The 15,297-nt window shown below is 41.6% G+C and overlaps 1 protein-coding gene across 7 annotated transcripts in view; it reads right to left on the bottom strand.

Annotated features, from left to right (window-relative positions):
- TMEM131 (transmembrane protein 131) overlaps positions 1-15,297 on the bottom strand; it is a 203,408-nt gene that overhangs the window by 117,969 nt on the left and 70,142 nt on the right. For all 7 annotated transcript variants that reach the window (XM_036302291.1, XM_036302285.1, XM_036302288.1 and 4 more), the window contains exon 4: positions 8,262-8,330. In XM_036302291.1, coding sequence (XP_036158184.1) covers positions 8,262-8,330 — 69 coding nt within the window. The remainder of the gene's footprint in view (positions 1-8,261; positions 8,331-15,297) is intronic.

Genomic DNA, 15,297 nt, shown 5'->3' with positions numbered 1-15,297 from the left:
GCTGTTGTTAAGGTTAAATGTTTTCTAGTGCTTTTAAGGCCCAAACCAAGTCCTACCGGTCTTCTGAGAACTTATCACTGCAGATGCTACCTCTTGCAAAAGTGGGAGCAGATGATTGGCTGCATTTGCTGTCACTGGAAGGCTGTGCCCAGACTGCCTGTGCAAGGTGGGATCCCACAGGAGACATTCTCTGCTCTACCCAGAGAAGCAACATCTAGATTAGTACTTGACTGAATACAACCGGGAGAAGATGTATGTGCATCTCACAGGCCAGGAATTTGGGGACTGTCTTAGAATTCTGCCTGTCATAAGCAGCAGATACGACTACTTGCTTAGATAGGTAGATTTAAAAATACAACAAAGATTTTCAAGTGCCTGCCAGAGCTTGTCCAACAGCATCCCATGGCCTATAGCCCAGCCAACATGAGGGCCAATATCGTTCAGCCATTAGGAAAAAGCCCAAAAGTGGAACCAGGCCTTGGGTCCTGAGGCACAGAGGGAATCCAGAGGAAAATTTATGAGCTCCTCCAATCAGGAGCCCCCAATGTGTGAAATCCCTCCTGCTTGGGGTGCAGCCTTTCTCAGGAGCTGGATCCCTCACCCAACAGACTCATCAATCCCAGGATCATAACACAATTAGGGAAGTGGGTACAGATCCAGCTGGGACTTCAAATCATGGCCATGATGCTGTAGGAAGAAGCTGTATAAAGACAGTATGGAAGATAGATTCTTCCTCCTCAAGCTTTATATAGATAAGTAGAATAACAATATACAGAAATAAAAATGTCCTCCCTACATCCTGAAAGTTTACCGATTATGTGCTTTCTTCAACAAATGTGCTCTTTTGCAACTCAAATGTCCTGTAGGCTAACTGACAACTAGTCATTCATCTCCCTAAGAATTCGTACTAAATGTTTTTCCTCCTGCGACCTCTATGCAATCAACCTTAGTTAAGATAAAAAAGACAGGACAATCCTTCAAGAAGACAGATGAAAGATGACCCCCTGTAGGAGAAAACTTTGGGGTTAGGAAACAAGTCTGGAGGCTCTAGGAGCCTCAGAATGCTTGATTTGCACAAGGCCATGGAGGCTGCCCTGCCCTTTCTAAGTGACCAGAGGAAAGGCCCTGAGCCCCACCCTACAAAAATTAACCCTTACTCAGATGAGAAGGGTCATCGACTTATGTTGTTCAAAGAAGTTGGAGTAACAAGAACAGAGGGAAGGTCTCAGGAAGAGTGTCAGCAGGCGCCCTGCAGTTCTGGGCAGTCCACGCCCCGGGAAGCAGAAGGAGCACTCCCTGGCTAGACCTACTTAAAGACCTCCTACGAACAGCTTTTCCTGCCATGCTCTCTTCCCAGTTCCCTTGGTGATATGAGCAGAATCCACGATAAAGTGGGAGACTGAAGAGAGAGAAAGGTCACATTATACCATGGAAAACTTTGGTCAAGTGCCAATTAATACATACACTATAATTAAGTAGTGCATTAGCTCTCTGCTACATAACAAGTTACCACAAACTTAGAAGCTCAAAGTGATATGTATTTCTTATCTTATAATTCTGTAAGGCAAAAGTCCAGCATGCATAAAAGAGCATGCCTTGTTTATCTGCTCAAGGCCTCACTCATCAAAGCTCAAAGTCCTCTTCTAAGCTCATTCAGGTTGTTGACAAGATTTAGGATGCTCTCAGTCTCCTGCCATATGGCCCCCTCCCTTTCCAAAACCAGCACAAAGAAAATCCCTTGAGTCAAACACCTCTCACGCTTCAAGTTTACAACATTTCTGTCTCTGTCTGCGACAGCCAGGGCTCAGGTTATCAGGTCAGGCCCCCAGATCACCTCCCTATCTTAAAGGTTAAGTGACTTTGGACCTTAATAATATTATCAAATCAATTACAGCAACATCGAAATTAGTGTTTGATTGAATACAACTGGGAGAAGATGGGGACCATCTTAGAATTCTGCCTCTCACAAGCAGCGTATGTATGACTGCTTGGCTAGACAGGTAGATTTAAAAATAAAACAAAGATTTTCAAGTGTCTACCGGTGCTTGTCCTATTTCCATTATGAGCTGCTTCAAAGACAGAAGTTGGGCCAAAGGGGATAGTGTGAATTATTTATAGATAAACCAAGCTGAATCAAATATGCAGCTATTCTCTGAATGCAGAGCTAGCTACTAACTATTCATATTTTAGAAGAGTCTAAGGCTCCAAAGAATTAGGAAGAAGCAGCTATGAATTAGAAACTAGCTTGGAAAGCAAGTTGCAATTCTGTGGTCAATGGCAAGTTTCCTATGCCCCAGAAAGAGGACATGCAATGCCAGGAAACAGCTGAAAAGATGGCTGCGCAACTGCCTTGAGACAAATCTTATGAATGACAGTGACACAGCACTCTTACTAACACAACTTTTGGCAGGAAATTGCACCAAATCAGTATGTACTACTTTGTACCACTCAACTACCACACACCCGACCATCTTCTCAAACACATTTTAGGCTGAGGGTTTAGCTAGGGTATTGGTGGAAAAGCTAGAAATGAAAAAGCTAAAGGAACCAAACATGCCTTTAGAAAAAAGGGCCTGCTTGATTTTCTTGGAATACCAAAAAGTGCTAAGGAATTTAACTCGACAATAAAGACCTCCCTTTTTAGCAAGTCTATTCAATCTGCATAAGTCTCCATTTTAAGCCTTAGATTTGAAATCAAGATTTTCTGCTCTTAATTACGATATAAACCAAATGAACTCAATAAACCAAGTTTCCATCCAAAACATATTTTATTCTACAATAAATGTTTGAAAGAAAGAGCTATGGAAAAAGAGAATATTTAACAGCACTGGCGTAAATAACTGAAGGGGGGTCAGGAGGAAGGTAAGAGGTCGTGATGCCCAGATTATTCCAGCCAAGTGTTAAAGAAAGGAGGAGAAGGGTGGAGGGAAAGAAAAGAAGGCAGAGGAAAAGGGGACAAGAAGAACTAAAGAATAAATTTAAACAAAATGGATGAAGACAGTCAATCATTTTTTTACAAAAATTAGTTTAATTTACTGTGAAAGAAGTTGGAGAGAGCAGTGAGAGAAGCCAATACAGGGGTTCTAGAAAGTGGCCAGGGAACTAGAGCTGCTTCCTGGCTAAAGAGCCTGAAGCCCTCTTGGAGGCCCTGCATGGCAACCAGATGCTACCTGGAGTGTTAAATTCCATCTCACGTAAAGTTCTTCCAGACACTGCAAAGGGCATCTTAAATTAAGAGTGACTTCTGGCCCTGGCCGGTGTGGCTCAGTTTGATTCCCCGTTAGGGCACATGCCCAGTTTGTGGGCACGATCCCCCGTAGGCAGCATGCAGGAGGCAGGGGACTGAAGTTATGCTCTCACATTGTTGTTTCTCTCTTCTCTCTCTAAAAATTAATGAACTATTCTTTTTTTTAAAAGAGTGACTCTGATTTAGCAAAAATGACAAGCAGTGGGAAAAGGTTCACAGAATACTTAAGACAAAACTTCAGTGCATCAGTCAAGGTAGTGAGCAACGACAACTGCACTTAAAATTTTTGGAAAAAATATTACAAAGTGTTCTGTTAAGGATACTTCCGAAGTTCTAAAATTACTGCTATACATATCAAGCCAATGAAATATTTATAGCATGGCATTAAACCAGTAAATTGCTGGACCAAAAAGAAAAGGTATAGCAAATATTTAGTGTAGTCCAGCAAAAACACTTGAAAATGTGAAACTAATTTAACTGAAGCAAAATAAATCAGCAGGCAATCTTGTTGGATTTAATGTATTGTATATAAGTGTTAAATGTGAAATATGTGCCAGAGGTACAAAGATAAACAGCATGTATTTACTCAGTAGCCTGGCCTGGTAAGGAAGGCAGATACCAAAACAATCAGGGCGATCACCAGTGCACTGACAGTGCACTGACAGAAGCTAGTAGATGTCATGAATAATGAAGACTCTAACTCAACAGTTCTCAACCTGTGGGTCGAGACCCCTTTGGCAGTCAAACGACCCTTTCACAGGGGTCGCCTAAGACCATCCTGCATATCAGATATTTACATTATGATTCTTAACAGTAGCAACATTACAGTTATGAAGTAGCAACGAAAATAATTTTATGGTTGGGTCACAACATGAGGAACTATATTTAAAGGGCCAGAAGGTTGAGAACCACTGCTCTAACTCCATGTTTGATTATTGACAGTTTCAAGCCCCAAATGTCCCTTCACCTTATGTTCCACACCTGAGCAAGCCAGTAAGAAAGCCTGTATACTCTCCCTCTTGGGTCTAGTGAAAAGTTCAAACCATGCAAGTCCACCACACACTCAAAGCCAAGTCAGTCTCCTTTCTCCGCTCTCAAGCCATTTTTCAGACCTGCTTGGGAACTCACGCAGCTCTCCCCAGAAAGCCTCATTCATTATGTTAAACCTTTTCATACTCTCTTGGTGTGCGTGCATGTGATGTCATCAGTCTTGACATCTGGAGCTAATTTTGGGTGTGGATCCATCCCAGCTCAGTGAGTGAACACAACCCGTGGAGCAGAGAGAAAGCAGTTTCTACCTCCGCCAGAGAAGATGGGGAAGGCCTACTTCACAGAGGACAGCCATCCTCCATAGCAGTGAAGGTCATTAGGGATTTAATAGGCCAAGGAGTTGTAACTGACTGCAAATGGCTTGAGCAGTTGCCCACACCGTATGGTTTCTCTTCTCTGGGTGAAACATAGGGACAACACCTGGAAGACATGTCCACTACCAAACTGACTGGTGGGGTAGACATCTGATCTAAGTCAAGGTGATCACTGCACTACGCTGAGATTTTTCAAACTAAAAAAAAAAGCTCTTCTTCCCAGATGGAAGGAGGCTACAGAATGGGCGTCTGCAGAGCAGTCAGTGAATCTGTTATTGTAGGAAAGAAATATTGGTAATGGGAAGAAGCCAATGCAGAGAGGCAGAAATAAGCAGCACAGAGGAGCCCTGGAGCCGAGGGATAATGTGGGTCATTGTCCCCAGGTCCCAGCTACATCTCTGACCTTCCTTAGACATATTCCTGTCCTCAGAGTTCCTTGCAATGTATGCTCATTTTTGCCTCAACTAGTTTCAGTGAGATTTCTATCCCTTAGAACCAACGATAGCACTGACCAAAGCAGAGGAATTAAAGGCACTATGTAATGACTGTTAACTGTCTTACAATACCAGCAATGGCACTGCAGCTATGGAGAATGTCCTTATATATGCAAATGTCTGCTGAAGAACACAGGAATGAAATGTCATTGTCTGCCACTTTCAAATGATTCAAAATCAACAAAAGTGAGGTAAAATGTGGCAGAAATGTTCGTTATTGAATTTGGGCTAACAGTACATTCGTTATCTGTTCTTTATACTTTTGTGACTATATAAAGGCTTCCAAAAACATTATTTTTATATGGAGACTCCTAAAGTATGTATAACCTACTTTTAGGGTGGAATGGCATATAAGAAAGATAAAGGACAGATCTGATGTTAAGACATTTAATATTTATCCTGAAGACATTAGAAATCCTTTAATGGTTTAAAGGATTAAGTCCTTTAATGGTTTAAAGGATTAAATCCTTTAATGGTTTAAAGGATTTTTGGGGGGGGAGGAGTACAGAAAATGACATGATCTGATTTTGAAGGTACAGAGATTTCTGTGTTGGTAGTGTACATCATAAACTGGAACATGGCAGGCATGTGGTCATAGTCTAGGTAAGAAATGACAAAGGCGTGGTTTAAGAGAAGAAGAGTGGGCAATGAAGGTGAGAGAGGAGCAGACATGAAAAACCAACAGGATTCTGGTAAGGATTTGGTGGGAAAAGGGATGGGGCACTCTGAGGGAAAGGAGGAACCAGGAAGCCTCGACTCAGGCTTTGCTGACTGGTTGGCCCCATTCATAGAGATTGGAAACACAGAAGCAAGAGCAGGACACACTGAGGTTGCGGTGTTGTTGAGGACGTAGGTGAGTGATGGTGGGCGAAGAGGGCAGTACAGGTTGGGAAAGCATTGGCCGAGAACAAAGGTTCGAAAGAGATCACCAGGTAAGAAGTGTGGAGGAAACAGAAGCAGCCAGTTAGGGACAGATAGAAGAACAGAATCCTGAAAGCGACTAAGAAAATAGCCTTAGACACAGGAGGAAAACACAGAGAGGGGTTCACAAGGGTAGAGGCGGAGAAGAGTTGAGAGGGAAGAATAGGTCAGCAATGCCATGTACTCCACAATAGAGCAAGAAAGCAAGAATAGTAAGTGCTACCTAACTAAAAGACCTGAAGTCAGGCAGTTCCAGGGTGGATTAATTCAGCAGTTTGACAATATGGTCAAGGGCACAAGTTCTTTCCATTTTTCTCCTCTGTCAGAGAAACTTCGCTGACTTTGTCCTCAGGCTAGCACTTCTGACTGATTACAAGAGAGTTGCCAGGGCACCTCAGGATTCACATGCAGACAATCCTCAGCAAGGAAGAAGGGTATTTCTTTATTGTATCTATCTCCCCTTTAGAGTGAAAAAAATGCTTCCCCAGAAATCCATTAGTAGACCAGACCTCATTATGTTGGGTAAAATCGAGTCACATCCATCCCTGAATTGATCACAAACAAGAATGGGATTATTACAGCTGACGTAGATTAATCAGGATTTACTACTGAGCTAAGAACAGGGTCACTTATCTTAAGGGCTGGATAACTGGGGGAAAAAAAAACAAAAACGGAAAATAAACTGGCAATGTATGAACAAAAATGCAGGGTGGGGTAGATGGTGACTAACCTGGCATGGAGATATAAAGATGGGCCATTCTATACTAAGGTATCCTAATATAATTCTTTTTCCACTTAATATTCATTTAAGAAAGAGCAGGGATTCTTTCAGGCAAAAACAGAAAAGTAGTCCATGAAGGAAAAACTTTCAATCAACTAAGTTTTATGTTTCTGAGGGTGAAAAACAAACATATTTAAAAAGAGGATATGTGTTAAAACACATCTCTGATTTCCTTTAGCAATCAGTTACTTTCTGACTCAATGATAATGTACTTTTTGCAAAACAATTCATTTTGTTTGTTCTAAACTACTTTCAAGTTTCATAAAAATGAACCTTAACTCTAAGATTGCCAGACAAAAAAAAATTAAAAAATAAAAGTGCCAGGCAAATTCTTTCATTCACATCTCCTCTGATTTTCTATAGTCAAAAGTTCTAAATTTAGGAAACTGTTTATATTCATGTGGTGGTTTTATAACAAGGATTTATGAAAATTCAGTTTCTCCATTTTGGGGGGCTTAACGTGTTAATAACATGCTATACTTTCTGTCCGGCAGACAAAACAGACAGGGCGCTTAATGTGTTAATAACATGCTATTTAGCTTCCATGTGTTTAAATGCTTTTACTGTAGCTGATTAACATTATTGTTTTGGTGGTGTATAACAGTTTGTACTTTAGACTGTCCAGTGTGGCTCAGTTAGTTGAGCGTTGTCCCATGCACAGAGAGGTTGCGGGCTCCATCCCTGGTCCAGGTGGATTCAGGAGACAGCTGACTGATTTCCTCTCTCACATCAATGTTTGTTTCTCTCTCTCTCCCTCTCTCTCTCCCCTCCCCCCCATCCCTTTTTCTCTCTCTCTAAAATCAATTTTTTAAAAAGTTTGTACTTTAAAAGCATATGTATCTCTCTGGCCGGGTGGCTCAGTTGGTTGGAGCACAATCCCAAACACCTAAAAAAGGGTGGTGGGTTTCATTCTTGGTCAGGGCACATATCTAGGATGTGGGTTCAATCCCTGGCTGGGGAGCATATGGGAGGCAACGAATCGATGTTTCTCTCTGACATCAATGTTCCTTTCTCTCTCCCTCCCTTCCTCTCTCTCTAAAAAACAATGAAAACATATACTCAGGTGAGGATTAAAAAATAAAAATAAAAACCCATGTATCAAACAAATAGTATATCCTTCTATATCCACAGGAAACATTTAAATAATAAAAATGGAAATTAAGTGCTAATCAGAAAAGGTAACCTATAAATTTTATGCTGCTTCTGAAGGTAAGAGTCTCTGAAAAGAGACTGAAATATGTGAGCAGTTTTCAAACTTCAAAAGTTACTATTATATGTTTTGTTCATAATATTGCTTCCCATATGTAAACTGCATTAAACATTATTTGTTTCCCTGGTGACTTGAACATTAACTTTCTCATATAGATAACACAGGCAAAAGGCAAGACAATGCATGAATAAAATATATGTAATAGTTGGAAGGAATAACTATGGTCTGAACATTTTAAACTTACTGTTCATGGAAATCCAGCATTGGTGGTTCAAATCGTATAGGTCTGCAATTACCCCGGTACAGAGATATACTGTAAGTAAAAAGAAAACAGCTTAAGAAGCAATTCCTCAAATAACCTATTTCCCAAGCCAAAGTCAGACACTTAAATTTTGTCACCAAAAAAGTATCTTTAGGAAAGGTTAAGACTAATGTTCTATTAGGGATGTGCATTATTTTATTAGAGCATATCAGCAAATGTGTGTTTTAACAAAATTAAAAACAACAACAACACAGGAGTAATTTCCCTACTGAAAGGCAATGCAAAACAGAAACTGCTCAGGTAGATGAAATGCTGAAATTCATTTGGTTGATACAGTTGATAATAACATACCTTAACATACTCACTTGGATTTTTTATACATGTACAATGAACTATAAATACATAGTACAACTACAACTTACTTGGAAGACATTATACATATTATAACTAAAATGGCAAAAGAGCCCTAGCCGGTTTGGCTCAGTGGATAGAGCATTGGCCTGCAGACTGAAGGATCCTGGGTTTGATTTCAGTCAAGGGCATGTACCTCAGTTGCAGGCTCGATCCCTGGCCCTGGTCAGGGTGCATGCGAAAGGCAACCAATCTATGTGTCTCTCTATCACATTGATGTTTCTCTCCCTGTCTCTTCCCTTCCCTTCTACTCTCTCTAAAAATCAATGAATGAATGAATAAATAAATAAATAAATAAATAAAATGGCAAAGGAACTAAACAAAAATTAATTTGGGGACAGAAATTTCCAAGCACTGAAATACCTTTTTAACCTGAGAGTCTGGAACACACTGATCTATGCCATCTTGGCCTAAATATTTGAGTATCATGTCTAACTATCCCATTTGATACTGGTACTTCCCACTAGAACAGGTTTCAGAATAGCAAACTTCCTCAACATCACCACGATCTAACGGTGATGCTAAATATAAACGACCTGGGGTTTGAGTCCACATAACTACAGTCATCTGTTTATATACCAAGAAAGTCAGAAATTCAGTCAGCCACTGAAGTTTCTAAATAGTCCATATTTCTCTTTCTGTTGCATTTTAAGAAGTGATATAAAAATAAAACCCATTCTGTGAGATGACAAAATCCATCACCACCACAATTCACAAGAACACAAGCTTCAGATGATACAGTAATTTTATTCAAGATACAGAGAAAATACATTAGAAATAGACAAGAACATACAAAATATGTAGGAAATTTAGCTTTAACTCAATTTTATAAAGATTAAATAGTCTAAGGAGTGGCGTAATTGAGCTAAACACTCTAAAGTCAAAGGTGTTTTTAACCCTGCCATTAAGAGCAATCCTCAGTGCTGCTTGATAATCCCTCTACATATGGTGAACAGCAAAAATGACATACACAAATAAGAAGAAAAACACCCAACATTAAGATGATACTGTACTAAAGCACAAAACTAAAGATGTTGGGACAAAGAAGGCACAATTCCTCACAAGACAGCTGCTACATGCAGCAAGAGGTACAGAATCTACTCTTAATTTCTGTTCTTCTAAGTCTTAGAATCTAAGACATGATGTAACTCTGGCTCCTTTGAAACAAGAGATACTTCTACTGATAAAGTTCATCAGTTTTAACTGTGAAACCCAAACTTGCATGAACTCTTAATCCAATCAAGGGGAAAGTGTACTGCATAAAGTAAATGTGTCTAACTCATTAATTTATATATAAACACTGTTATGAATCGTAATGTAAATATCTGATATGCAGGAGGGTCTTAAGCGACCCCCGTGAAAAGGTCGTTCGACCACCAAAGGGGTCGCGACCCACAGGTTGAGAACTGCTGGGCTAGAGCCAGTAGTGTTTTTTAAAAAAATATGTTCTTATTGATTTTTCTTTTTTAGAGAGAGAGGAAGAAAGAGACAGAGAGAGAAATATCAATGTGAGAGAGAAACACTGGTTGCCTCCAACACACACCCTGACTTGGGACAAACCCACAACCCAGGTATGTGCCTTGACCAGGAATCCAACCAGCAACCCCTCAGTGCACGGGACAATACCCAACTAACTGAGCCACACTGGCCAGGATACAAGCCAGTAGTTTTACCTAACTGTTCTCAGGTAAAGCACCCCTGAACTCAGAGCTCAGGAAGTGACCTTGGCAAAACTGAGACCCTAGCTATGGACAAATACTACCAGCTGACCCATCAAGCATCCTAAGTTGAGTGGTGAAGGACTGTTTCTGCTGAAGTGGGAGATAAAATCTGAAAGAGGACACCACTGACTCTAATGTGTAGATACCAAGGAAAGGAATAAAGAATTACGAACAACCAGGTAAACACAATACCACCAAAGGAAACTAATAAAGCTCCAATAACTGACCCTAAAGAAAGAGATATTCGAACTGTCTGACCAAGAATTAAGAATGATATTCTTAAATACATTTAGTGAACTATAAGACATATAGACAAAATTAGGAAAACAATGCATGAACAAAATGAGAAGAAATAGAAATTACTAAAAAAGAAACCAAACAGAAACCCTAGTGCTGAAAAATCAATGCAATGAAGAATTCCAGAGAGCTTCAACAATCGACTGGACAAAGGAGAAGAGAGAATCAGTGGACTGGAAGATAGTTAATTTGAAAATATCTAGTTAGAAGAGCAAACAGAAGAACAAAAAAAAGTGAAGAAATCATGTTGAGCCTACAGCAGCGATGGCGAACCTATGACACGCGTGTCTGAGGTGACACGCGAACTCATTTTTTTGGTTGATTTTTCTTTGTTAAATGGCATTTAAATATATAAAATAAATATCAAAAATATAAGTCTTTGTTTTACTATGGTTGCAAATATCAAAAAATTTCTATATGTGACACGGCACCAGAGTTAAGTTAGGGTTTTTCAAAATGCTAACACGCCGAGCTCAAAAGGTTCGCCATCACTGGCCTACAGGATACCATCAAGAAAAATAATAAAAATATTATGGGAATCACAGAAGGAGCAGAGAAAGGGAAAGAAAGTATATTTAAAAGAATAATGAATGAAAACTTCACAAACGTGGGGAGAGAAATGAACATTAAGATTCATGAGGCCTGCTCTGCCAGCATGACTCAGTGGTTGAGCGTCGACCTATGAACCAGGAGGTCACAGTTCGATTCCCGGTCAGAGCACATGCCCGAGTTGTGGGCTTAATACCCAGTGTAGGGCATACAGGAGGCAGCCAATCAACGATTCTCTCTCATCATTGATGTTTCTATCTCTTTCTCCTCTCTCTTTCTCTCTGAAATCAATCTATATTTATAAAAGCCAAGTGACCAAACAATGGAATGACTGGTCGCTATGACGCACATTGTGGCGGCCAACGGGCCTGATGGGGGCCCCGATCGACCCCCCCAACTGCCCATGGCCCCTTCCCCTGGCCGGCCCCGACCCCAACCGCCCCCCGCCCCCCAATGACTGGGGGCAGGGCCAGCTGGCCAACCTCCTGCATCCCCTCCTCCCCACTGGCCCCCCAGCCCGATAGGCCCCCATCGGGGCAGGCCAGCCGGATCCCACACGAATTCATGCACCAGGCCTCTAGTAAAAATATATTAAAAAAAAACAAAACACTAAACTAAACAAAGACTAATGAAGGCCAAATGACCCAAAATAGGTTGGACCTGAAACAGGTTATACTAAAACACATTATAATTAAACTGTCAAAAATCAAAGACAGAGCCCAGCCAGTGTGGCTCAGTGGTTGTCAACCTATGAACCAGCAATTCACAGTTTGATTCCTGATTAGGGCACATGCCCAGGTTGTGGCTCGATCCCCAATAAGGGGCAAGCAAGAGGCAGCTGATCAATGATTCTCTCTCAACATTGATGTTTCTCTCTCTTTCCTTCTCCCTTCCTCTCTGAAATCAACAAAAATATATTTAAAAAGAATCAAAGACAGAGAATTTTGAAAGCAGCAAGGGAAAAGAGATACATTACATATAAGGCTATAGGTGGATTTCTAAACAACAACAAACAAACAAACCAACCCACAAAAAAACAACTTTGCAGGCCAGGAAAGAGTGAGAAAATATATTCAAAATACTGAAGGAAAATAACTACCAATCAACAATACTATACCTGGCAAAACTGTCTTTCAGAAATGATGGACAGATAAACACTTCCCCAACAAACAAAATCTAAGGGAGTTCACTTTCGCTGGACCTTTCCTACAAACAATGTTAAAAGGCATTCTTCAAGTAGAAATAAAAGGATGCTAACAAACATTTAAAAACATGAATTATGTGCAAAACTCACTGGCAATGATAAATACATAGTCACCAAGTCCCATTTTCTAATACTGTGATTATGGTGCTAATTCATTTACAGCTCCAGTTTAAAAGTTTTTAAAAAGTACCAAAATAACAAACCCTAAAATAACCTGTTACTGAATACACAATATAAAGTATATGTAAAATTTGATATCATTAAAGTGTGGGGAGGGGAGTAAAAGTGAAAAGTTTATGTATGCTATCAAAGTTAAGTAGTTGTTATCTTTAAAAAGAGTGTTAAAAATGTGATTTTTTAGTATAATGGTAACCACAAAAAGGAAAACCTGTAGTAGTTACACAACAAATTATGATAAAGAAGTCAAACCATACTTCTGCAAAGGGTCATCAAATCAGAGAAGACAGTAAGGTAAGAAAGAAGGAACAAAGGATTTTAAAAAAGAAAGAAATTAACAAAATGACAATAGTAGGTCCTTACTTTATCAGTCATTACTTTAAACAAAAATTGATCAAAAGACTTAGAATGGCAGAATGAATGAAATAAGAAAAAACAAGATCCAAAGGTATGCTGCCTGCAGGAGACTAACCTTAGCTTTAAAGACACATATAGATTGAGAGTGCCAGGATAGAAAAAAATATTTCAAAAAAATAACTAAAATAAAGCAGGAATAGCTATAATTATATCAGACAAAAAAGACTTTAACAATAAAGGGATCAATCTATCAAGACAACCTAAAAAGTATAAATATTTATGCACCCCAACATCAGGGCACCTAAATATTTTAAGCAAATATCAACATTTAACTAAAAAAGGAAATAAACAGAAACATAATAATAGCTGGAGACTTTAATACTCCACTATCAACAATGGATAGATCATCCTGACAGAGAATCAATAGGAAGCCGTGGAACTGAACAATATTATAGACCAAATAGAGCTAAGAGAAGTACACAGAACATTTTGTTCAACAATAGCAGAATGCATATTCTTCTTAAGTTCACATGCAACATTCTAGGACAGATCATATGTTAGGCCACAAAACAAGTCTTAGCAAATTTAAGAAGGTTGAAATTATAGCAAGTATTTTTTCTAATCATCCTAATATATAAAAAGCTAGGGGCCGTCATGACCTAAACAACCAGATGGATGACTGAACAGCAGGCTGTGTGGGGGCGACCAGGCCAGCAGGGAGATTAGTGAGAGACAACCAAACGACTGAACAGCAGGCTGAGGGCAACCAGGCCGGCAGGGGGGGAAGTGAGGGGCGACCAGGCTGGCGGGGGGAGGGGGCAGTAAGGGGCGACCAGGCCAACAGAGAAGAGCAGTTGGGGCAACCAGGCCAGTGGGGGGTAGTGGGGGCAGTTGGGGGTGACCAGGCCAGTGGGGGGTGGGAAGGGCAGTTGGGGGTGACCAGGCAGGCAGGTAGGTGAACACTTAGGAGCCAGCGGTCCCGGATTATGAGAGGATGTCCTGGATTGGAAAGGATGCAGGCTGGGCTGAGGGTCCCCCCCATCCCCGTGCACGAATTTCATGCACCAGGCCTCTCTAGTCCTAATAATAGACAAACATGGTAATTGACCGTACCTTCGCTACGCCTCCCATTGGCTAATCAGCGTGAAATGCAAATTAACCCCCAACAAGGATGGCAGCGAATTTGCATATGGCAGGCAGGGCGGGACACCGGGAGCCGCCATCCAGGCCCCCATGTGCGACCCCAGGAGCCACCGGAAAGCCAGGCCACAGGCAAGGGGACCCCCTGGGACCCAGGAGCCACCTTGCCTGCAGCCTGTAATCATGATTGTGATCGGAAAGCCAGGCCGCAGACAAGGCAGCCCCCCGGGACCCAGGAGCCGCCTTGCTTTCGACCCATGATTGTGATTGTGATCGGAAAGCCGGGCGCAGGCAAGGTGGCACCCCAGGACCCAGGAGCCGCCTTGCCTGCAGCCTGTGATCATGATTGTGATCGAAAAGCCAGGCTGCAGGCAAGGCGACCCCCTGGAACCCAGGAGCCCGTTGGCAAGGTCTGCAGGCGAAGCAGCGATCAAGCTATGAGGGGGAGGGTGGGGGGCGGAAGGAGCTACAGGAACAGCTCTGGCCGGAGACTGAAGACTCCCACCGGAGGGAGGAGCAAAGACTGAAGGCTTAGCTGCAGCGAAGACTGTGTCCAGAGCGATGATGGAAGGCGGTGGCCAGAGTGAAGGTCTGGGTCCCGGGTGCCAGAGGAAAACTGGTGCTGGCAGCCAGGGGAAAGAGGGCCTATTGCACGAATCTTCGTGCAACAGGCCTCTAGTCCTATCTAATAAAAGAGAAACATGGTAATTGGGGTATGACCGCTACCCTTCCCATTGGCTAATCAGGGCAATATGCAAATTAACTGTCAGCCAAGATGACGGCTGGTAGCCAGGCAGCTTGAAACTAACATGAGGCTTGCTTGCTTCAGTGACAGAGGACTCCAACGTTCCCCGCCTGCCGCTACAGGCCTCTGAGCTGCAAGCAACTATGTAACAAACATAGAAGCTAAACAAAACCCCAGAAACCTGCCGGGCTTCAGCCAGCAGGATCGCAACATTGTAAGCAAAGGCCAGAAACCTACTTTCAGCAGCAGAGGCCTAAGAGCTGGAGCCAAGCCTCAAAGCTAAAGCTGGCCCAGAATAAAAAAAAAAAAAAAGAAAAAAAGGAGCGGTTGGGAGATTCAGTCACCCACCAGCCTGAAAACAGCCCTCAGCTCCTCACCCAGACTGGCCAGGCACCCCAGTGGGGACCCCCACCCTGA

This window comes from Myotis myotis, unplaced genomic scaffold, assembly GCF_014108235.1.
Source record: "Myotis myotis isolate mMyoMyo1 unplaced genomic scaffold, mMyoMyo1.p scaffold_m19_p_30, whole genome shotgun sequence".
NCBI classification, from domain to species: domain Eukaryota; kingdom Metazoa; phylum Chordata; class Mammalia; order Chiroptera; family Vespertilionidae; genus Myotis; species Myotis myotis.
This window is presented reverse-complemented; position numbering and strand designations above follow the sequence as displayed.